This window comes from Typopeltis vanoorti, chromosome 7 (genome assembly GCF_054136105.1).
Source record: "Typopeltis vanoorti isolate ZY-2024b chromosome 7, IOZ_Tvanoo_1.0, whole genome shotgun sequence".
In the NCBI taxonomy this organism is placed as follows: Eukaryota; Metazoa; Arthropoda; class Arachnida; order Uropygi; family Thelyphonidae; genus Typopeltis; species Typopeltis vanoorti.
The window spans coordinates 81748022-81773565 of NC_143555.1; the positions used below are offsets into that span (position 1 = coordinate 81748022).

General features: G+C 34.7%; 1 protein-coding gene across 2 annotated transcripts in view; it reads right to left on the reverse strand.

The window, feature by feature from the left end:
* The window catches only part of LOC150104812 (uncharacterized), a 449875-nt gene that overhangs the window by 139309 nt on the left and 285022 nt on the right, over positions 1 to 25544 (reverse strand). For both annotated transcript variants that reach the window (XM_090395370.1, XM_090395369.1), the window contains one exon: positions 11982 to 12205. In XM_090395370.1, coding sequence (XP_090251496.1) covers positions 11982 to 12205 — 224 coding nt within the window. The remainder of the gene's footprint in view (positions 1 to 11981; positions 12206 to 25544) is intronic.

Consider the following 25544-nt stretch of genomic DNA (forward strand, 5'->3'; position numbering starts at 1 on the left):
AGCTACTAAAATAAAGGCAAAGGCTCAAGGAACACATTTACCTTCTATGACATTGAAAAAAAAAAAAAAAAAAGTTTATATTTCTCTTTACTTGGAAGAAAAACTAGCTAATTTTTTTTTTCTTATGCAAGTCTGCCTGGTTGGCCGAGTGGTAATTGTATTTGCTCCTCAGCCAAATGGCTGCAGGTTCGAATCCTACTATGGGTATGGATGTTTGTGATTGTTTGTGAAAATACTAGTGGCGGTGGTTCAGTAGATGGCATTAGTGTAGATGATGCGGTGTGCTATAGTGGGTGGATTGAGTGGTGGTGGTGGTGACAGAGAGCTGTAGAGCAGGTGTCCTCCCTCGATGAGTCTCTGGACTCCCTGGAGGTGTCACGTAATAATAATAATAAAAAGTCGAGGATTCCAGGCCTTTAAAGAATTCCTAATAGTGTTCTGCATCTAGTGTCACTTCCAGAACCTCAGGACAACTTGCTACTTTATTCTGTATAAGATCACATCTCAGTTGTTTCTTAGTCCTGTAAATTTAGTTTTCTAATATTAATTTATTCTCAAACTAAATAGGAATATCCACACACCTTTACTTGCTCGATGTCAAGCTAATATGATTAGGATATCAAGGAATGGGCTAGATGGATTAGCTAATGTAACTGACACTGATTATTCAACAACAACAGTATTCAACAATGGTGTGTGTGTGTGTGTGTGTGTGTGTGTGTGTTTACAAAAAAAAAACTTCCTGAATGCAAGTCAATTTCAGGTGCATGATGTAGACAAATTTCAAAAGAAAGTTCAAAAATGCACTAATATGCACTTATGGTCACACAACCTGTAAGCATAAAGTGAGGAATTCTTTGAATGAGAAAGGTTAGATAAACATACAAATATTATGGAAGGAAGAAATTGAAAATAAAAACCTTTAGAAACCAGTGGCAAAATCAGAAGAAAACAGCAACTAACTATAAGTTGGGGATACCTGTGATGAAGATGACTGCAGAGAGAGAAAAATCAGAACTTCATGGCAGATTAAAGAAGTTAAAGCTGCAGCAGTTCTGGAAAAGAAGAAATCACCACAAAGATTCTTAATGATTAGAGACAGCACCTATCATCTAGAATCTGAAGTCTAAAAATACAGGGAAAAATATTAGAAATCTAAATTATGTGTATTTAAACATAGGTCAAGGAAACACTTCCTTGAAAAATATCCTCACTTGAAACTAGGCAAAAGAAGTACCAACAAAACAAACCTGAAATGATAATCACATAAAAAGAAAAGTAACTATGAACTGTTCAAGAGAAATTTGGTGAAAAATAAGTAGGCCAAGTAGCGATCAGCAACAAATATTTACTTTAGGAAAAACAGTTGAGAACTAATGGATATACAGCAAGCCCCCCCCCACAGGTTTTGCAGATAGCATGTGACAGGATGGCAAAGGAAAACACTGTTAAATACCATAATTATATGGAATAAATAGAGCATTATATACAGCAATATGGGACCAATACTTACGTTGTAAATCTTCATCCAATTCTTGATATTATAGTATCCTCAAGGAGCGCATTCTTTGAAATTAACATTTTATTTATAATGTTACTCCAATATTGTCATATATTACAATTTAGTCTTCTAAGGCAATACTAACTGTAATCCACCTATATCTTGGTCTTCTATGGTCTTTTCCTGTCAATATTTGCCTCAAATACCTGTTCAGCTCCCATTCTGTTTAAGTGGTCATACCCCTTAGATTAGCTCTATTCAGACATTCTTGAATGCTAAGAATGTAAAGGTTCTTCCTCATATCTTCATTTTTCATATGATTCTTTTCTCAGAATTGTGATATCTACCATCTCTAATGAACTGTTTTATTCTCACAATGAGTCTTCAGACTCCATGGATGATTGGAAGTAACACTAATTTTTAACATTAATACTTTCAGATACATAAAACTAAAGCTGATTGAAGACTGTCTTTTACACTGTGAGTATTTAGCTAATTTCTCTCTTAATACATATGAATTAATTCAAATGGCTGCCCACCATACCAACTCTGTTTATTTTATTATCTATTTTCAAATTTAATTTGCCATCTTCACTAAAATTATGCCTAAACAGCCGAAATATTTTACTAGTTCTATAGGTTTTCCATGTTCCAGACTATTTTCATAGTTCATATTTTTTATTGTTGATTTTCATTTCAAATTTGTTACAGCAGTCAAACGTTTTGCACATAATATCCATGATCCTACTCCTAAATTCAAATGGTCTATATATGAACAGCAAGCAAGATTGTAAGGAAATAAACTTTTCAATAATCATCAATCCTGACTGATGTAATTTCCATAGAAATTCCAATGCAACTTACTGTTCATATAGGGACCATTTAAATTCAGGAGTAGAATCATGGGTATTATGTGACAAATTCTTGAGAAATGCTTGATGTAAATAGGAGATAAGATATAAGAGATATTTCCTATTACAGCAGTTATTTAATTTAATATTCAGTTCATCTAAGGAGATGAAATGAATATTTCTGATTTCGATTCCCCTTCATAATGTGATCTATACAGACAAAAATAATGGAGATAGCATATACCCTTGCCCTCTTCTCATTTCACATCAAACCATTTTCAGCTCTGACAGCTGACTTAAAATTTGAGTATAGACCATGTACTCTGTATAATGTCTCATCAGAAGCATTCTGAACAGTTTTTTTCTTTTTGCACCTAATATGCCATTTCCAAACTACAAACTTAAATACAGATGTGTTCTGATGATTTCTCAAAAATCTGTCTTAAAAATAAAAATGTTTTCCTTATAATGATTGGCCTGAACCAAGTTTATTCTTTCCCAAGTTTCTCTTAGCCTCTTCTCAAGTACACTTGCATAAATCTTACTTGTGATATGTGGTAGGTGCATTCTTCTTTAAATCATACATGCAGCATTCTTTTCTTTTTTATGGATGAACTATGAGAGCTGAACTCCAATCATTCAGATTTCAATCCTCTCACAATACCTTCTAAATTATGCAGTGTATTTAATATAAAAGTTTATATCTCCATATTTGAGCATTTGTGGTCAAAGATCATCTATTCCAGCTGAATTTCCACATTTTGAAGTTTCTGATATGTGGAAATTTAGTTTTTTATTTTCTCTTTTGAAACCAAAAGTATTCATCATCAATGCATTTCTCTTGTTTTATTGACAAACTGTTGGGGAGGAAAATTACCCACCGTTTCTTTTCATTGCTTATCTCCTTTAACTCTTTCTAAATAATTATTCCAGATATCCAAATATCCATTTCTTCAGTTGCTATGTCACCTTTATCATCTCATCTTTTTTTCCCTTCATTAATCAAAACTATTACATATGCTTTATGTGCTCATTGTTTATTTTAATTTTTCATCCATTGTGTTTTTTTAATTCTTTACTGTAATATGGTTTACATATTTAGCTATTTACTCTTATAAGCATGATCCTGATGAAGAACCTGTCAGCATATGAAATTAGTCTAGCATTTGTATGTTAATTTTTTTTCAATTTTATTTTATAGAAGTTCTCGTGATGTTGTAATTATACTGCAATTCTACAGAATATCTTTACAACCACAAAATCTAAAACTTTGTTTCTCCTGCTTCTCTAACACTTTTGTCTTTTCTCCCATACATTCCACTCTTGCAGATCTCCCATATTTCAAAGGATTTATTCTATAGCACTTGTCCTTTTTATTTTAGAATCTTAGAATCTTTTTAGTTATCAAGTTTTATTATTTTTAAAACAGCATTATATAAATATGAAACAAAGTTTCATGTGACACAGTGGTACAGTTTATACACGTGGATGGATAGTCATTGTAACTTTCTAAAGATACCACTCGAATAGCTTGATTACAATTTCTAATCATATTCGTTTCTATGATGGTTCTTCTCTTTTTAGCGATTGCTATTCTGGTCTATTTAATCTGAACATTATTGCTCTTGATGAATATGCTTTCTAAGTTTCACATTTTAGGCTAACATATTGTTATAATATTATAATTTTTCTTCTTGAATTTAGATATACATTCAGTAAAATATACCTTAATTAAAATTAATATATTCCACCTTCTCCCATGCAAAAAGGGTCAAAGCTGTATAACTGAGAGAAGACCTCCACATAGCCTTTAAAGAAATGTGGAGAACTGACCAGCACTTCTACCTAACATCCAGTCCCCACCTTCTCGTGGTGCACCCTGTTGGATATCTACCTGAATACTGAACGAATGACGATGGGCTGGCAATTTGAGATTTAGCAGACAAAACTGTATTCTTATTGGCTTAAACCAAAATACAAAATTATGGTACAACATGACAAAATTTCATACCGGCTGAAACGTCTTCAGGTTAAACAAGGCCCCCCCCCCCAATGTTTTGGCTAGAGAACCAGGGAAAAACAGCAAAAAGTCAGCTACTGGAACAAACCCTAAAACACACCCCAACTCAATATCACCAGAGTTGAAGATCGGTACTATCAACATAAGAAGCCCGAATGGCAAAGAAATGGAGCTAGCTGAGGAATTAGATAAGTACCAGATCGATATAATGGTGGTGACTGAAACAAAAAAGACAAAAACTGGTGAGATCTTTCTGAGCAATAAATACAAAATGTTATATTCAGGAAATGACAATCAAGGAAAAGAAAGAGTAGCCATAGTATTCAACACTAAATACGAGGCTAATCATCTCGAATGGCAGGCGGTCTCAAGTAGAGTGATATGGGCAAATACCAGAATGGGGAACTGGACAATGAGACTTATTTGAGCCTATGGTCCCACCGAAGGCTCTACTAAGGTAGAAGTGGAAGAATTTTTTGAGGCTCTAGAGAAAGCTACTGACACAATGAAAAAGGAAAAGTCTTGTTGGGAATCTAAACAGCAGAGTAGGAAGTGATTGTGAGGCATACAAAACTATTTTGGGAAAATTTGGAGAAAAGAGCAAAGCTAATAATAATGGCAAATACCTGTTGGATTTCTCCTCAGGACATGGACTCGTTATTACTAACACCATGTTCCAACATAAAAATGTGCACAAATTCACATGGAGAGAAGAGGCCAGGAATAAGAAAAGTCTCATTGACTATGTTATTGTTGATAGTGATGTTTTATTCCTGGTGCAGGACACCAGAGTGTACAGAGGATTTGAAATTGGAAATGATCACTATCTAGTCTTGAGCAGGATAAAATTGAATTTCATATTCAAAAGAATAACATGTAAGAAAGTTTTAAAGGGAATAAAAGTTGAGCAGCTCTCAGATGTGAACTGTAGACTAAAATACACAAAGATTATTGAAGAGAAAATGAAAGAATTTGAGAACAGGAACCAAATCTTGGAGATTCAGTGGCAAACCTTGAGGAAAACCCTGATTGATTCAGCCAGAGAGACATGGGGTGTGGTTGTCTGAAAGGATAGAAAAATCAGAACTTCATGCTGGACAAAGAAAGTAAAAGAGGCAGTGAAGGAAAAAAAGAAAGCACGTGAAAAGTTCCTGGCAAATAAGTCAGCTTGTGCTCTTAGAGAATACAGAGACAAATGTAAGAAAGCTAAACACTGTGTAAAACTAGCTAAACAAAAGTCATGGGAGGACTCTGGCAAGAACATAGAAAATAAATAACAAGAAAGTGGTAAGATATTCTGGAGGTTGTTGAAGAAGCTTAGAAATGGAAGAAAGAGTACTGTAAAAGCAGTCAGAGATGATAAAGGTGACATGAAAACAGGAGAAAAAGATATCTTTGGAGTATGGAGTAATTACTTTAAAAATTGCTAAACGAAACAAGCAGTGATAGCACGGTGATAAAAAACACTCAACAGGAATACATATCCATACTTGAAGTAGAAAAAGCCATCAAAGGCTTGAAATATGGAAAGGAAGTGGGAGTAGATGATATTCGACCAGAAATGCTGAAGTATGGTGGTATAAAAGTCTTACAGTGGCTGCACTGCATAGTTCAGAAAGCTTGGACAGAGGGACAAATTTCTGATGATTGGAGTAGAGCTCTAATTGTACCCATATATAAAAAAGGGAAATAAAACTGAATGTGAGAATTACAGAGGTATTTCCCTATTGAATGTTCCTGGTAAGATTTATGCTAGTATACTTGAGAAATGGTTGAGAACAATTGTGGAAGAGAAGCTTGGTGAAGAACAAGCGCTGGATTCAGGCCAACTTGAGGCTGTCAGGATCAGGTCTCCACTTTACAACAAATAGTCGAGAAATCATAACAAAGATCAGTATTTAAGTTTTGTCGATCTGGAATAGGCATATGACAAGGTGCCCAGAGAGAAGCTATTCAATACAGTTATATGGTGTCAATGAGGCATTATATCAAGCAATACTTAGTCTGTATTTGAGTTGTACATCAGCAGTTAGGATTGAAGGAAGTACAGGAAGATGGTTTAATGTTAAATCTGGTGTGAGACAATGATGTTCATTATCCCCTCTGTTGGTCATTATATATATGGATCATATTATATTTTCGTCACTTAGACGAAAATAGTTGTCTCTTAGCTATGCCCTAAAACTAGTCTATTCCAGAGCATCCCATATGGACTGGTATCTTTCCTATTTGTTGGGAAGCTCAATATCACATATATTACACTGCCATTCATACCTTTAGCATGAATGTTTACGATATTACCTGCACCAAACATAGCAACATTCCTCTATGGCAGGTCTGCACTCTATCTGGCAACCTCTCACTGTGCATATTAAGTAAGTCTCTTACTCCACCAGCAATCTACATGCAGTTATTTAAAGCACAGTGCAGTACACTCTGATTTCCTTCCCATCTTTACTGATGTTTCAAGATCTGAGATCTCTGTTGGTTGTGCTGCCATTTCCTGACATATCCCACATGATTGCAGTAATTACACAGCAGAGTTGCATGTCATTCAGCATGCGCTTCTGCACATGCTGAATGACAAACGTTATTCAGGAAACGTTACCAAAAGTGTATATTTTATACAGATTCGCTGAATTCTTTACAGACCACCACATCCACTGTGTTGTGAAGTTTTATAACTTTTGTACAGGGTGTCCCAAAATTCATGCAAGATTTAAATTTAGCGCCATTTGTGCGGTAAAGTGTTGCCAATGAGAAAAAAAAGACAGCATGACAGTGACAGTTCAGGGTTATTAAAAATGGAGCGCTACACGAAAGAACAACGCATTTTCATTGTTGAGCAATGTTTTAAAAATAATGAAGGTTTGGTAGCTACAGTTTGCAATTTTCTTACAAAATATGATCGGAATAGTGATTTAACTTCATCAATTAATTAAAAAATAATTAAAGATAATTAAAAAATTCAAGGAAACTGGATCAATTAGTGATCTTATACACTCTAGCCATCGTTCAACAGAAAACATCGAAGCAGTTTGTGAGAGTGTTGCTGAAAGTCCAGGAACATCAATTCGGCACCGTGGTCTTGAATTGGGCATTTCGAGAAGCTCTCTACAGCGTATTCTCACGAAAGATTTGCATCTTTATGCTTACAAAGTTCAATTGACTCAAGAACTGAAGCCTACTGACCACACACACAGCGAAGAGAGTTCGTTGACTGGATTATGGAACAACAACAGTGGATGCTTATTTTTCGAGCAAAATCATCTTCAGCAATGAGGCTCATTTTCATCTTGATGGCTTCGTTAATCGACAAAATTGTTGCATTTGGGGGTTCAGAAAATCCACGAGTGATTGTTGAGAAACAAATGCATCCACAACGTGTCACTGTTTGGTGCAGATTTTGGGCTGGAGGCATCATCGGTCCACTCTTCTTCGAAAATGCAGCTGGTAAGGCAATAACAGTTAATGCTCGCTATAGCGGCATGATAATCCAGTTTTTTGTGCCTAAATTGCAAGATATGGATGTGGATGACATGTGGTTTTAACAAGAAAGTGCCACATGCCATACAGCCCAAGAAACAATTCAATTACTGCACGAGTCATTTCCTGGTCGTGTAATTTCCTGTTTTGGTGATCAGAATTGGCTGCCCAGATCATGTGACTTAACGGCGTTGGACTTTTTTCTTTGGGGTTTTTTGAAGTCTAAGGTTTATGCCAACAAGCCCACGACCACCACGCCTTGAAGGAGGAAATTGAGTGCTGTATCAACGAAATTCAGCCACATTTATGCAAAACGGTCATGGAAAATTACATGAAAATGTATAACCCTATACTGTATACTTTATGAATCAATAAGAAATTACAATTTTTAATTAAAAACCTGTGTTTTCTATCAAAATTACTTCTTGCGTGCATTTTGGGACACCCTTTATGTGGATTCTTATAAAGGATATGTATTTGCACTACTTAAAATACATATTTTTGAATAGTACAAGATGCTGGATGATATAATATCACACACTCTCAATCACCTTTAAAACTTAGTTATCATGCTTGGTATAAAATAATAATGAATATTTATTATAATCCTTTTAATAAGAGATTCTCAGGTTTCAAACCTTTTTATTATATTTTGAACAAATTATTTAATAATCTGGTTTCCAAGCTCTAGAGAACAATGCATGGTACCTCACATTTGTGAGAGCAATAAAAAAAAATTTTTTTTTCTATGTTGCCTCAACCTTCCTGTTTACATTATAAGCAGTACTCTTCTTAGCACCTCCAAATGATAGTCATGCTGTTTATGAACACGAAAGGACACAAAGAAAGAATGAATCTGAAAGAATAACTCTACTGAATATAGCGGTATGCAGGTGAATAATGCAGAAGCAATTGTTCAACTAATGAGCAGGCATTTTGCTAAAAGCTATCCACCTGGTTTATGCAACATTTAACTCACAGCTACCTCCACTGTATGAGGAAGTACTTGGGTTATTGCTCAAACTGAATAAGAATTCTGCAAGAGGAACTGATGAGATATAAATACAGATTCTAAAAGTGCTCAGCTGAACTGGCTATTCCTTTCAACAAGCTATATAATTTGAGTCTTAGAACAGGGAAGATTCCACAGGAGTGGAAAGAATATAGAGTAATCCCATTGTACAAAGGTTGTGCAATGACTGATGTATCCAACTATTGACCAATGAGTATCTCAGGAGCGGCAGTGAAGATTTTGGAAAAGTTGGTTAGGACTTGCATTCAGAAATGGGTTGACAGAGAATCTCTACTTTGTAACGAACAGAATGGGTTTACTAAAGGAAGGTCATGTTTTAGCAACTTGTTCACATTCTATAATAATGTTACCACTGAGTTAAACAAGGGAGAATGGATACACAACGCTACTTTTGGATTTTTCTAAGGCTTTTGACAGAATACAGCATGAAAGACTGTTGCATTAATTGGAGAATATGGGATTGTATTATAAACTATTGGCATCGATAAGAGGATAGCTGCCTGACAGATATCAAAAAGTCATATATGGGGGGAGTGAATCTGCAAGATTCAAAGTAACCAGCGATGTGCCTCAAGGATCAGTCCTTGGTCCATTATTATTTAATCTGTACGTTAATGACATTGGGAAGGATCTGACAGGCGACATATACTATCTGCTGATGATGAAAAGATAGGTAGTGTAATCAGGAGTGTGCTGATAGGCAGCACTTGCAGAATGATTTGAATAGGCTGGAATTGTGGGCATGTGATAATGGCTGTCAATTCAATGTTAACACACACAGGGTGATCAAAATTACACTATTCCTGTTTAAGGCATTGTGGAGCATCATCCAATGATCCAAATGCTGCAAAACTTTGCAGGAAGATGTTGTGTGTCAAGCAGAAGGGATATCTGAGAAAAAAAGAAAAAAACTAGTTCCAGAATTCATCACCAAGGGGTATGTTTAAACACCAAATGCATGGAATTTGCATATCACACACCTCAGCAGGTGCCAGGAGGTTTTAAAAAAGATGGACACAGGATTTTTTCCCCTTCATTCTGGTTGATAGTGTCCGTAGTGATGGCACCAAACCCTGCCATAACATGCTTTGCTTGTGAAGCTGTACTATATAAACAATTGCAATGCTATTGCTGCAAATTTTGCCTGAACAAATGTCGACGAGGTCCACTATTTCCGTATGCTCTGCAATGAATGATTAGTTGCTTTATAGAAATAGAATCACTGGGAGTTAAACCTGGCAGTAGGAACTTCATTCACAAGTGAATGAAGTTCCTACTGCCATTGTGGAGCAGGCCATGAATAACAGCATTGGTTCCTGCAGTGCATGTGATGTATCAAGACACATGGATGTGCCTTACACAACTGTCTGAAAAATTTTACAGAAGATTCTGCCTACCCATTCAAGATTAACACAGGAGTTGCACCCACAGGACTTTCAAAGTCGACTAACATTCAGTTTAACATTCCTTGCTTGAGTGAAGTTGGACAGGCGTGGCTGTGGATGAGTTTATGGGGAGATGAGGCTCACTTTCACCTGAACAGAGATGTGAATACCAACAACTGCTGGGTATGGGCTATGCAAAAACCCACATGCAATCCAACAAATTCCTTTGCATTCACCCAAAGTTACTGTCTGGTGCAGGTTTACTGTTTCATTTATCATTGGACCATTCTTCTTTGAAAACATTTGCCAGTCAGGTGTTGTGACCTACTCACAGTTGCTGCCAAGAGATATCATGATATGATAAAAAATTTTGTTGCGCCACGGCTACAGCAGCACCTGTGCATGGATTCAGTCATTTTCATGAAGGATGGAGCCACTTCACACATCGGTCTATCATACAGGAGATTCTTTGAGAGCATTTTACGGAAGTCAGAGTGATCAGTCATGCATTTCCCAATGCATGGCTGCCTCGTTCACCTGATCTGACCCCTGTGACTTCATACTCTGGGGATTTTTCAAACACAGGGTTAATTGGGATCATCCTGATAACTTGCCAGCACTGAAAGATAGCATAATGCAGTACATGCGCAACATTAGTCCTAACCAGCTGCATTCTACTACTGAACACACTGAGCAAAGGATGCAGTTTGTCACATACCAGAAAGAGAGCAGCACATTGAACAGTACAGCCCGTGAATGCATAAGGAAGTCAATAAAAATGTGTTATTAATGCTTATGCTGCTTTTCTCCTTCTTACACACACAGATAAATTACTACATCAACATTCGGTACATCATACAGCACCCCCTGGTGATGAATTCTGGAACTACCCCTTTTTATTTATTTATTTATCCCCCCCCCCCTCAAAGATATCACTTTTGCATGATGCAAAATGAAATTTTGTGCACCACCCAATGCTGCAAAAAATTTTGCAGCATTTGGCTGGTGCTCCATAAGACCTTACAAATTTGGATACTTTAATTTTGATCACCTGATAACATTAAACTAATCAAGATTTAAACTAATATTAAAAAAAAAAAAAAAAGTGTCAAATATTAATCACTGATTTTCATACTTTCTCTTCTAATGACTTAAAATCCACTGGCTGAAACAGTCACTGTATTCCAGAAAGGATTCTGATCATTAGACAGTTAAAAAAATTATTTTTAGTATCTAGGATTCAAACATAAATAGATAAAAAAATAGAAAAGTGAAAAGTCTGCGATAATTAGTTTTGTATCAGTAGTTTCAAAAAGCTTAAATTACCTTCAAAATTTTAGAAGTTTCAATATGGAAGCATGTGCCTTCCCTCCTAACCATAATCTAACCTCTATCCATCCACTGTGCTTACCACAGATTTGACCACCTTTAGTGTGTGCAGGAATATCATAATATAAATTTCAGAATTTTTATTTATTCAATAATTGCCAAAATAAAATATCACAGAATAAACATGATATCTTATTCAAATAAAAAAATAAAATGAGCAAATATAAATTAGGTAAATTAATATAAATACATAAACCATCACATGAATATCAATAAAAGGCAGAAGCTGCAATCTTGTCACAAATATAAACAGTTAAATTTTACAATAAATGAATCTTATTAAAAAAACACACACACAATATATATACACATTTACCCTTGTAAATATTTCTTAATATCTTGGTTAGAGTATTTGCCTAGGATACAATTCACTGAGTCTTCATCAACCAAAGAAAACGTGCTGTCTTTTTCAGTTGGTAGAGATTGATGTTGTTGAGATTGGTGATCATCTTTGCTATTCCCGACATCGAGCGGTATGAATGCTGGAGACGTGGTATTTCTTTCCATAAAATTCAACAATCCCCATTTCTGTTTCTCAGGCTTTAAAAGACAGTGAGAAATAGAATTTTTAAAAGAAAAGAATTTTATGGAATTAAGGAAAAGTTATTTTTAAGCAACTTCACAGATTGTCATAGGTATAAATAAATGAATATACATTCTCTCTTTCTCTTTATATATATATACACAGGTAACCCTCGTATAACATGGTACTTATACAACGTGGTTTCAATATAACATGGTCTACAAATTGTAGTAACCCTTGTTGAAGGCTGTACTTATACAACGCGGTTTCGATATAACAGTTTACAAATTGTAACCCTTTATCTTTTCATATATTTTTCACCGTGAGACTTAAAAATCAAATTTCATCTTCATTAAATTTGCATCTGCCTGTATTGTCATGCAGTTATAAGTAGCGAATTTATATTAGGGGAAATACCCTTTAGCACACATGTACATCAATTGTTTACATATAAAGTGTCTATTATTGAAAATTAACTTCGTTTTCTGCCAGGAAAGGGCATTAATGTAAAAAATTTATGTAAAAAATTTATTTTTATAATAATGGCCACTTAGAGGGCTTTTGCAACATGGTTGAAAACGAAATTAGTGAATTAATTGATGGGAAAACATTTAAATGAGGAGGAACTGGTACAATTAATACATGATGTCGAACCAAATGGTGGGGAAAGTTCTGCCAAAGATTCTGATTGTGATGAATTCGTTAAAGAATTCAGTTTAAAGGAATTAGCAGAAGGATTGGACTTGGCAAAAAAGTTATTTTACATATAATGATCTCTCAATGGAGTGCTCAGGAAAATTCATGAGACAATTGGATATTTGTTTAGCTCCGTATTATGAACTTAATAAAAAAACTGCAGCACAGTAGTAAGCAAGGTCTTATTACTGACTTCTTGATAACTAAACCAGCCAAAGTATGCAATGAGAATTATACAAATGATGTCCAAGAGATTTCAAGTGATGATGATGTCCGGCCACTCGTAAATAAAGAACCTCTACGAAATGTTATTTTTGAAGACAGTAATGATGATTAAAATATGCACTTTATTTTATTTTGCCTAAAACATTTATGCATTATGTGCAATGAAGTTTACGTAAAATTTGTAATTTTATAAGTTTATACTATGTATTTTGTTTCATAGTTTATATGTTTTCTTAACTTACATGAATTATCTGAATTAAATAAAAATATATCTTTGTTGGGTATGTCACTGATATTTATATAATTAAAAAAAAAAAAAACGATTTCAGAACATAATCCTACTTTTTCTATATGATTCTCGCATAAACGCGATTTATATAACGCGGCATTTCTATGGAACCAAACATCCGCGTTATATGAGGGTCACCTGTATATATATATATAAAGAGAGAGAGAGAGAGAGAAAAAAGCCTATGCTTTCAGTTATGTTATACTATCAAATATTCATTAGCTTTATTCAAAATTTATAAATTGATTAAATATAAATGTATTCATTGATTTTTATAAAATTCTGAAAAATAACAGTGATATATCTTATAATTTTCAGAACTGTGTTTTAAAATGATTTCCAAACTTCTGAACAAAATGGAATATATAACTATATACTCCATTTTGAGTGAAACCACTAATCAGTATATTGTAACTGCGTTATAATACTGATTCTCAATAAATTGCATTATAGTGCAAAGACCATTTTAATGACTGCATTTTGTACACAATAATGTTAAATGTAAGATTCTTGTCACTGTTGTCGTAATGCAAGTTTTTAGTCATTTTCTACAATTACATGAATAATACATTTTCCTACATAGTATTCATCATCATCGTCAGTCATTTTTGATGGATGAAGGCCTTTCCAACATGACTCCAAGACTGTCCATCAATGGCTCTACTTCATGTCACTAATGCAAATCTTTTGTCCATTATCAGTCTTGGTTTTGAGCAATATGCCCATTATCACTTCGGATGTTTCACTCCTCCTTTCCTTTGCATTTAATGTCCATGTTTCACAGCCATATGTCAATATAGGAAGAACATAATGGTTAAAAACTTTTCTTTTCAGGCATAGTGATAACTGGCTTTTAAATATTGACTGTAATTTTCCATAATTTTCAACCCAAGCATTGTTTGTCTTCTGACTTCTTCCATGGTTGATATCCACTGTCCTAAGCTTATGCCATGATCCACTTGATCATAGTTCAATTCAACGATTCAATTTTATCGTAACTGATTTTTATTATTTCGTTTTGTACGCAGCAATTGAACATAAATTGGGGTCTTCTTTAGGTTTATCTTTAAGTTAGTTGTTTTGCTAGCAATCTGGAGTTCACAGGTACAAGTCTGCAATTTCTGTGGACTTGAAGGTAATATCACCCACAAAGCATAAATGGCTTAAGTATCTTCCATTTATATTCAGACCTTTTCTTCCCGATCAAGAAGTTTGAGCATTTCTTCTAGGCATGCTGTGAATAGGTTTTGGAAATATTGTGTCACCTTGTCTTATGCCTATCTGCATTTCTACAGCACAGTTGTTGTTGCTATTGCACTGGTGTATGCTGATTTGATGGGTCCTGACACATGGCTCCTTCACCTGCTGGTTTCATAATGCTATAAGTATCCATGTGTTAAGGCTTAAGAGCTGGGAGGAAATCATGTTGGAGGCTTAATCGAGTACTAACAGCACTGGGAAGGGATTAAAAACTATTTTAATTCTTAAAATATTTCATCTCAGTCACAGGGAGTACCAACTAACACTTGTAACACACACACACACACACACACACACACACACACACACACACACACACACACACACACACACACACACACACACACACACACACACAAAAGCAATACAAAACTAAATGAACAATTTGAATGCAAGACTAAGAGTCTACACATCCAAGAATCCAGTTTACGATGGAAAAGGAAACTAACAACTCTCTATCTTTTCTAGCCACTTCAGTAACACATCTTCCTAATGGTCACCTCTCCTTCACATTATACAGGGTGTTTCAGGCAGAATAGTAAATATTTTGGTAGGTGGTAGTATTGATTATTCTGAGTAAAAAAAGTACATATAAACATGTGTCCAACTGCCAACAGATGCGGAGATATAGATGTTTGAAACTGACACGTAAAAAGTTATTATGAGAGTTATTAAAGAACGATAAATGACTTATTGTTTGTATTTATTGACTGTTTGAATGCTACAAAACACAAATAATTGACAAATACCGTAATTTACAGTTTATAATGAATGTTCGAAAATTCCACAGGCAACTTCAATGCACTTTGCAACTCTTGTAATAATAGTACGTTTGTTCTTCTGAGTCATCTTGATGTTCTTTTATGATGGTAGCATTATCCATAATGCAATCGATCAATTCGTCTCTTGTATTTACCTTTTCTTTGTATATTTCGCTTTTCATCCATCCTCGCAAACTAAAATCTAAGGGAGTGGAGTTTGGAGACCTTGGTGGCCAATGAACTGGATCACCATGGTTGATCCATCATTCAAGGAAAGTTCAATTTAGATACTGTGTCACCTGAAGGCTATAATGTGCAGAAGCAAGGATTGGTATGTTCTTTCAGAACATACCAATCCTTGTAGCCAAAGGGACATCCTCCAATAGTAGTGGAAGTTTGTTTTGCAGAAAATGTAGATAAATGAGCCCTGTAAGATGATTTGGTAACGCAACAGGCCCAATTGCCAAGTGATTGTCAATCATACCGCACTACACGTTTACAGAGAAGTGATGTTGGAAATTTGTTTATATGGTGGCATGTGGATTTTCATCAGATCACTAATGCCAGTTATGGGTGTTGTTGATACTGTCACAGATGAAAGTAGCTTCATCAGTGAACAGTATTAATGGAATTAATCAACAATTAGCATTTACCGACTGATAAAATTCCAATCTACTGCCTTCATCTCCTGGGAGGAGGTGTTGCACCTGCTGTATGTGAAATGGATATAATCCTTGCTCACTTAATGTTCGCCACACACACTCTTGTATGTGGAACAAAGACATATGCAGAAATTCTCTATGTGCTTGTAGTAGGACTATGTTCTACTGACTGAAGAATGTGTTCTACTTCATCCATATTTTGTTAATTTCCATGATCAGAAGAAATTTGACTGCTGAGAACATTACCAGTCTCTTGCAGTTTGTTGTCAACACTAGTAAACACTCTTGGATCTGGTACTCTGTGGTTAGTAAACTGTCAACGGTTTCTCTACAAGCAGCAACTGCACTTTCATTACAAAAATCATAAATGAACATCAATTCGGCATATTCAGCATGTGTAAAGATATCCAGCATTCTTAACAATTCTAAAATGAAATTGCATCAGGTTATAAATGCTTCTTAGTCACATCTGATTCAGAGATCTTAATTAGTAAAATAATCAATCCTTCCATTGCAATTGATTAATGCAATAATCAATTGCATCAGGTTATAACTGCTTCTTGGTTGCATCTGATTCAGAGACCTGTGTTGCTGGTCACAAGATCTATAGAGAGCGAGATGAACAAGAACTGTACATGCCAGTTTCAAACAGCTCCATCTCTGCACCATTGACAATTAGACACATGTTCATATGAACTTTCCTATTTTCTTCTTAAACACACTGTACACGTGGCCAAAATTGTGGAAAAAACCTTTTGGAAAAAGTGTATTTTTGAGGTTTGATGGCTCATAATACCACTTTTTTTTGTGTGTGTGATACCATAAAATCATATATCAATGGAAAAATAATTTAATCAAGAATGTAATGCAACAAAGGTTGTTCAATTATCTGTATTCTATGAAAAGTTATAGCCAAATAACCAGAAAAAAGCACAATTTCCTTAGGTTGATATGAAGTAGCTTTCCTTCATTTGAATGTAGCCAATGAGCATGAGTGTTTAAAGAGCCAATCAGGTGTCATCTTGTTTTGGCAATGAGCCAATAAGGTCACAGTAGGATTCAGCCATTGATGTCATGTATTGGAGCTGAGAGGAGGACATCTGTCAGTGTGTGTTATGTGATTGCCATCAAGTAAGTTGGGGTTTTTTTTGTGTTCTTTCATTTAGCGAGTTTGTAAAACGTAATAAAATTAAAGAAATGGTGCAAACAGTTGACTGGTCACTATCCAGAATGCGATGTAAAATAGTACTATTAAGTGAGCAAGGCTACAGTTATGAAGAAAAATTGGTGGAAACTTAACCAAAGGTGGCATTTCTAAATTTTTTAAGTGGTATAAGGAGACTCAATCACTACAAACCAGACTGGTAAAGGCAAGAAAAGGTGCACAACAGCAAGTGATGATAGAAGAATTGAGAGACTGTGCCTACGTGATAGAAGAAAATCATCTGGGTGTATACAAGATGAAATGGCACAATACAATGTGAAGTTGAGTGCAAGGACTGTTCGACACAGACTGCAGGAATTTGGTCTAAATGCTAGAATTCCACGAAAAAAGCCATTTTTATCTCTCAAACAAAGGTTGAAAAGATTAAACTGGGCTAAAACCCATGTTAACTGGACAGCAGAACAATGGGACAGTGATATTTGTAGTGATGAGACCAAAATCTCCCTGTTTGGTAGTGATGGCATAAAATACTAAGAAGAAGAATCAGAGAAGATTTACAACCTGATTACATTACACCTACCATGAAACACCCACTTAGTGTTATGATCTGGGGTTGTATGACATGAAAAGGTGTGGACAGAATTTGTTTGATTAATGGGAATATAAATGCCTAAAAATATATAAATGAAATACTTGAGCCCAAACTGAAGCCTTCCGCACGTGATCTTTTCCAAGATAATGAAGCATTTATATTTCAACAGGATTCAGTTCCAAGTCATTTTGCTGCTGCTGTGTGCAAAAAGTGGTTTCAAGATAATCACATTCCACTGCTGGAATGGCCTGGGAATAGCCAAGACCTTAACCCAATCAAAAATCTATGGAGCCGACTAAAGAAACTTGTTAGTCAGAAGCAACCCAGCTATAAAACCCAATTCATAGAAGCAATAATCAATCTTGTTTTCACATTGTAACAGCTGCAGAACTAAAAAACTTGATTCACTCCATGGGAAGGGAAGGCATTGTAAGGCCGTAATTAATGCTAAAGGTTACCCAACTAAGTATTAACTCACATTGTGAGAATTTTTGTATATTTCATTTTTTCTATGTGTTTCACTTTTCTTCTTTATAACTGCTGTTCTAATAAAAATTCCTTCATAAAAGTTATTGCATTACATTCTTGATTAAATTATCTTCCCATTGATATATAATTTTATGGTATTACTCCAAATAAATTGGTGTTATGAGCCATCAAACCTCAGAAATACACTTTTTCAAAAAGGTTTCCACAATTTGTAGAAGTAGGGAGATTCTTGTTCTGTTGTATAACGCTTTGATTAGGCCACACATGGACTATTGTGCCCAGATTTGGTCACCGGGTTTTCAGAAGGATGAAGAGATGTTGGAAAGGGTCCAAAGGAGACTGACTAAGGTAGTTTCTGACCTCTGGAATGTTGAGTATGAGGAAAGATTGAGAAGATGTAATTTGCAGAGTCTGGTGGACAGGAGGAAGAGGGGAGATATGATAGAGACCTACAAGTTGGTAAGTGGTTGTTATAGGATCAATGCTGGAGAAGTTTTACAGAGAATAGTGGGAGATCAGGGGGAGAACCAGAGGTCATTCCTGGAAACTGTATAAAGAGGGTGTGAGTAGGGGAGTGAGAGGCAGGTTTTTTTCGTGCAGAGTTGTGAATGTGGTGTCTGCAAAGTGTTTAAAACACGGTATGATGAGCTGTGTGTGTGATAAAAGGACCTCCCAGATGAGTCTTTGACTCCAAGAGGTCTTGGGGTGGTAATAATAATAATAATAATTTTGGCCACTAGTGTATAAGAAACCTGTGTACACAGGCAGATCCATTCATAGACTTTTCCATTCACTCCCCTCAACAATACGGTATCATTAAAACTTTAAAACAACAGAGCCTACAATATTTGTGCTAGTGAAGCCTCTCTTTCAACAGAGCTCAACCATATATACCACACCTTCCTATCTAATGGTTAGAGCTCTACAGAATTAAGAAAATAATCAATCCTTCCTCAATCCACGACAATCTCTTCAAAAATATTTTAGGAATACCATCACCATTCCCTATATTCAGAAATATATATATAAAAAAATAGCCGGGTCCTTAAAGAAATACAACATCTGCACAGTCTTTAAGCCCCACCTGAAACTAGCCACCCTTATCTGCTCCTTCCTCTCTCATCTTCTGTGTATATAAAATGTCCTGTTCCTGCAAGTCAGCATACCATGGATAGTCAGGTAAATCAATCAACATCTACAGAGAAGAGCACAAAAAATACACCTACAGTCATGACTATGGTCAGTCTGGTCTTGCAGACTATGCATTGATACTACCCATAAGATTAACTGAAAAAAACCGCTATGTCCATCACAGCAAATGTAGAAAAGACTGTTTTTTGAACTATAAAAACAGAGAAAATCTCATGTAAAAACTTATTTTATAAAATTTTTGTCTAAGTGACATAGGCATTGTATGTAGATTAGACTTCAATACAGCATTATAGAACACAATTAAACAATAACAGACAATTCTAAAAAGTGCCATCTTAGTAGCTAATGTAAAAAGCTACTTTACTGTAAACTACTAGCTAAAAAAAAAAACACGAAACTTTACTTCTTTGTCCTAATTTAAACAGATTCGTTAGTCTATGTAAAATCTATTGTAAAAGATTAACAGATTTAAAAGGTTTTAACTTTATTTATTTATGTATATATGTGTGTTTGTATTTTTTATTTTTTTTTTTAATTATTCACTGTTTTAGTTAACTTACAACAGCTACTGCGGTGACACTTTTTTCTTTTTCAAGAACTGCCTGTTATTGTTTAATTGTCATTCTATAATAATGTACTAAATATGCCTATGATATTTAGGCATATATTTCACAATAAATAAATTTTTTACATGAGCTTACCTCCGTTTTTATTATTCTGCCAACTCATGGTATTCCAACAATTTTGAAATCTGCAGCTACTCTCAGAAACTAGCCCAATTTAAATAATTATGGATGCATGGAAAAAATTAATCCTTTGAGGTTTCATTTTACTACCTAAGCTTCCTATATATGTCCACAGAGGATGCCCCACATAATTAGGATTCTAGTGCATATGGTTCATTTAGTTTTGTATTACCTTTGTGTGTGTGTTAGTCGCTGAAAATGTCTTTGGAACTGATATGAAATACTGGAAAAATTAAAATAGTTTTTAATCCTTTCTCCAGTGCTGTTAATATACTCCATTAAACCTCCAACGTGAATGCTTAAACTATTGCACAAGTTTTTACTGAATCAGAGGTTTTTCTCATAATTAATAAAATCAAGACATAATGACAGGGGTTATTCATTACACCATTTATTACATCTGCTGCACCACTTGAACATGGTCAATTGCATTAAAGCCACTTCGAAAGCCTGCCTGTTCTTTTGGTTGTGCAATCTGCTTGTACAGTTGCATAAAGCCTATGAGCCAAGCCTTTTGTAAACTGTCAATAGTAGATTGATGGGTCAATAATTCAAGTCTTCCACTTCACCTTTCTTGTTTATCAAAATAAAGGTAGCCTTTTTCCATGCTCTTGGTACATCATTTTTCATCAGAAATAGGGTAAAACGTTTGGCTAAGATTTTGTAAATCACTTCCTCGTGTTTTTAGAAGTTCAGCTATGACTCCATCCTCACCTACAGCTTTTCCATTTTGCATGCCTTGGATGCTCCACTTATCTTCTTCTCATTGAATTTAAGGCATTTCAGTTATTTCATAGTTGTTTTCTTCATTTGCTTTGTCATCTTGATATAATATTGAAAAAAATTCAATTTTCAATTCTTTTTTGCTATAGCATATCTATCTCTGGTTATGTTGTACCCATCTCCCAGTTTGACTGAAACTATTTGTTTATTGCTGTTCATCAATTGTTGTTTGGTTTTTTTTTTCTTCTTTTTCTTTTGAGGCTGCAGTTGTCTTCAATTGTTTGTTGCATAATTGTTTTACTCAATTTTATTTCTTAGATTATGAGATTGTGTCATTTCTCTTTATTTCTTCATAAGCTGCCTTGTTTCTTCAGAAATTTTGTTTGTTACTGTTCTTTGATATCAGCTATTTGATATCAGAAGTGAGCATTGCAAAAGGTTTTTGGGTAATAATGTCATTATTTTTCAATGGATCAGCACTGTCATCTATACTAAGATTTTTAAATCTGTTGTTTACTTCATGTTAGAATGTTTCTCTTTTATTATTGAGTTTGTGTACCCCTGTGTTTTGATTTAGTCCTCAAAACATTTTCCTTCTTTCATTTTGGCAATTTATTTGAATTTTAGTGCATACCATATGATGGCCACTTCCAATATTGAAGATACTGATAAAGAACAGCCCTGAAAGATGTTTTTCCTGTTGCTGAGAATAAAGTAAATTTCACTAGTTTTTCCATGCCCATTTTCTTTCTTCTTTTTTTTTTCTCCTTGTAAAAAAAGAATTCATGTTGTATGAGTTTCTTTTTATGCAAATCTAATTAGCCTTGTTCCTATCTCTCGCGATATCTAAACTTTCCCATTGAGCTTTCATCTGATTCTTGAGTAGCAATTCTGGCATTAAAATCTCTCAGAACAACTTTGAAATGATGTTTTCTTTTGTTGTAAAGTTGTGATACAACATGATAGAAGTGTTATTTATTTTTTTTATCAATATGACTTACTGTTGGTGCATAGACTTGGATGACCTTGAGAGTATACCTTTTTGAGATCGGAACAACAAACTTGCTATTCCATCAGAAATAATGTCAAATTCTATTATGATGTTCTTCAATTTTCTGTTGACCATGAACTGAATATCTTCAATTAATTGAAGCTATTCAATTTTTTAATTGAAGAATTTCTTCACCATTATGTCTAACTTTGCACAATCCAAGGATACCTCATTTTATTCACTTTAGACCTTCAGTTAATTCAGCTAGTCATGCTTAACTGTTCAGAGTTCTATAGTTTAAAGTTCCAAGATCTAATTTCCAATGGCAGTGTGATCCAGTTACCTGGGAATTCTTAGCACTCTATGCATTCATGTTTAACTGACTGCTGTTGTAGGTAGTAACAATCTGTCCTCCAGGGGGAATGAGGGCCATTTTATTCCTATCCAGTTCGTCTTCCTTCCAACAAAGTATTATCATTTTGAATTGTAACACAGGGTGACTCACAATTAAAGATAATATTAAATAACATGCTATATCATTCTACCGATCCTTAAATTCACTATAAACTGTTTTTATTAAATTACAAGATATTTATTGTGACATTCATTTTAATCTTTGCATTTCTTTATCTTGTATGAAACAAATTAATGTCTGTTCATCCCAAAGTTAGTGGATGATAATACAACGCAGATATGAAATGCAATTAAATAATTTACTACCTCAAATTAATTATTTACAAGTCGATATTTCATTAGCATTATCAAAGGCAATTTAACCACTTATTAAAGACAAACAAGGTGACATGGATAACAAGGACAGTTGCGTGCATGGAGAGCAACAGTGGTGCTCTTTGTGGTGATTCCTGTTGTTAATGCTGATGGGTAGATAGGGTGGTGCACCATATGTAACAATCATACTGTCCATTCTGTTACAGTTAATCAGGTTCCATAGAACTTGTGCTGCTTCAAAGAACAGTCTCTCTGATTTAAACTGGGATTTGTGAAGTAGCCTGGTTTTCTTCCATCTTATGAAGTGGTCTTTTTCTAAGGCATAAATACATTCAGAATGGACAACTAATTGCATCTATGAAGTATTATAGCCAGAAATTTTGACATGAATAATAGCTACAGAAATTTAAAAATGAAATTAATGTTTGACACCCATGTTTGACCATAAAAAAAAAAAAAAAAAAACCATCAATTTTTCCGTGCTTTCGAATGTACTGTGCTTTGAAAAACACTTTATACGCTTTGTGTGTGTGTGTGTGTGTGTGTGTGTGTGTGAAACTCATCTGAATGATACAGAGTGTAATATGCATAGTATACCTATCGTAAATAAACTGTTGCATAATATGTAGATGTTCAAATTGTTTCATTGTTAAGCTGACACATTGGAAGTATTATCATCATCTCCACATAGTCCAAAGACTTATTAGGGAAGATCCACATTAATCATTATTGACACAATGCCTGCCATATTTCTCCTTCAACTTGTTCACTGATAAAGCTCATAACTGGAACACGTAATTTACTGACAACATGGAGAGTTATAGAGTAGGTGCTCTCCCCCGATGAGTCTTTGGACTCCTTGAAGGTGTCATGTAATAATAATAATCACATCTGGTAAATTATTCCATTAACTAACTCACTACTCTCCACAGAAAAAAAAATCTAGTCCTTGCTAATTACACCTTCATACAGGAGTGAACTCTTGTTCTCAACCTGTCTGGTCATGTACTGGAAAATTTCTTCAGCATTTAACCCCTTTAGCAACTTAATATGTATCTATCATATCACACCCCCCCTTTCTTCACTGCCTATTAGCCCAATTTTGTAACCACAAAACCCTCAGCCTATTTTTATAAGGCACACTCCACCAACCAAACAACATTTTGGTTACTTACAGCTAATCCTCTCCAACACTTCCACACTTTCAAGAAACACAGATCTGATGAATGTGACTAAATGTGTGCACAATAGTCCAGATGGTCATATCAAATTCTTATAAAGAGGGATAATAACTTAGTGTATTTCATAATGTTCACTATATTTTGTCCCCTTTTGCAATGTCCTCTGAGCTTCAATTTTCCATTATCCCTAAATCCTGGTCCCTGTAATACACAGCTTGTAGTTTTCTTATTCAAGAGTGCATAATTTTATTCTTTGACACTGATGAAACATTTTCCTTTGCACAAACTATCAGTCTACTCAGATCATTCTGCAGCATTTCAATACATCTTTATTAACTAATGCTGTTTCCAGTTTAGCATAATTGGCAAACAGCTTCATATCCACCCCCATTTTCCACAGCTTACAGGATTCTGTTAGGTATCACCAAACTTGGTCAAATCATTTGACCAAGTTTGGTGATATCATGGTGTGGCTATTTCCTTTCCCTCATCCAAATCATTTATCACTTCATTGTAAAAGGTTAATAAATTATGAACACAAGACCTTACCCTTCGCAAAACATGTCCCCCCCCCCATATGTAGCATCATTCATATCCACCTATTCCTGAATTTGCCCTTAACTAACTTTCCAATATATTAAACACTCCTCTATCTTTATTTTGCTCCTCTATCTGAATTTGCCCTTAACTAACTTTCCAATATATTAAACACTCCTCTATCTTTAAATAATGAAACTATTTTGCCCTTTTTACCAATGCCTCAGCACTCTGCCAGTATTAGGACTTAAGCAGTCAGGTTGAGGACATTGGTATTTCTTTTGCACTTTCCTATAATGATATTGTCGCGTCCCAATTTATGATTTTTATTCTATCTAATAATTTCCACTTATCTATGTTCTACTATTATCTATGCTCGAGATATCACCAAAAAATTTACTAATACTTAAGTTATTTCTCCCCTTAGTACCCCTAATATCTGTATTATACTGCGCCTTTTGGGATATTTAGTTTGAGATATTATATACAAAAACAAGGAGAAAGAACTAAAATATGTCAGAAAGTGTAACTATGTTGCAGTCATGACACTTTATCTCGTTTCTTAACACATTAATTTCCTGCGTGATTAGGTTCGTAAATTTTCAAGTGGTGCATTGGACAGCAATTTCAGACAACTGTTTTATCATTGGACAAAAGGTTTATTAAATTCCTCAACATGGTACAATTCAAATTTTAGTTATTACTCAATTCAATGCTATACTAAATATTTACAAACTGACATTAGCTTATCATAAATAGTTAAGCTATGAGCGTATAACGGGTATTACGATCATGCTGCCATACACATTCAACACATAACTTCATATGACATGGACATATAAGATTAATTCACACTATCTAACTATCCAATTCACACTATCTAACTATCCAAACTTAAGTAGCTTAACTAAACCATTTACTGCACTAACATAACTATGACATTTAAATTTTCTTATACAATATAATAGACATGCAAAATTCTCAGGACACTTAATTACTCATATAACATTAACACTAGCCAGCTTACTTTCAATATATTCTGTCAGATACTAAAGTCCTAGTATTAGTTTTCTTGGTCACTTCAACAGTTCAGTATTAGAATAATGATAACTAATACAGACGAATCTTAGTTAACACCAGATATAATTTACAGTACCT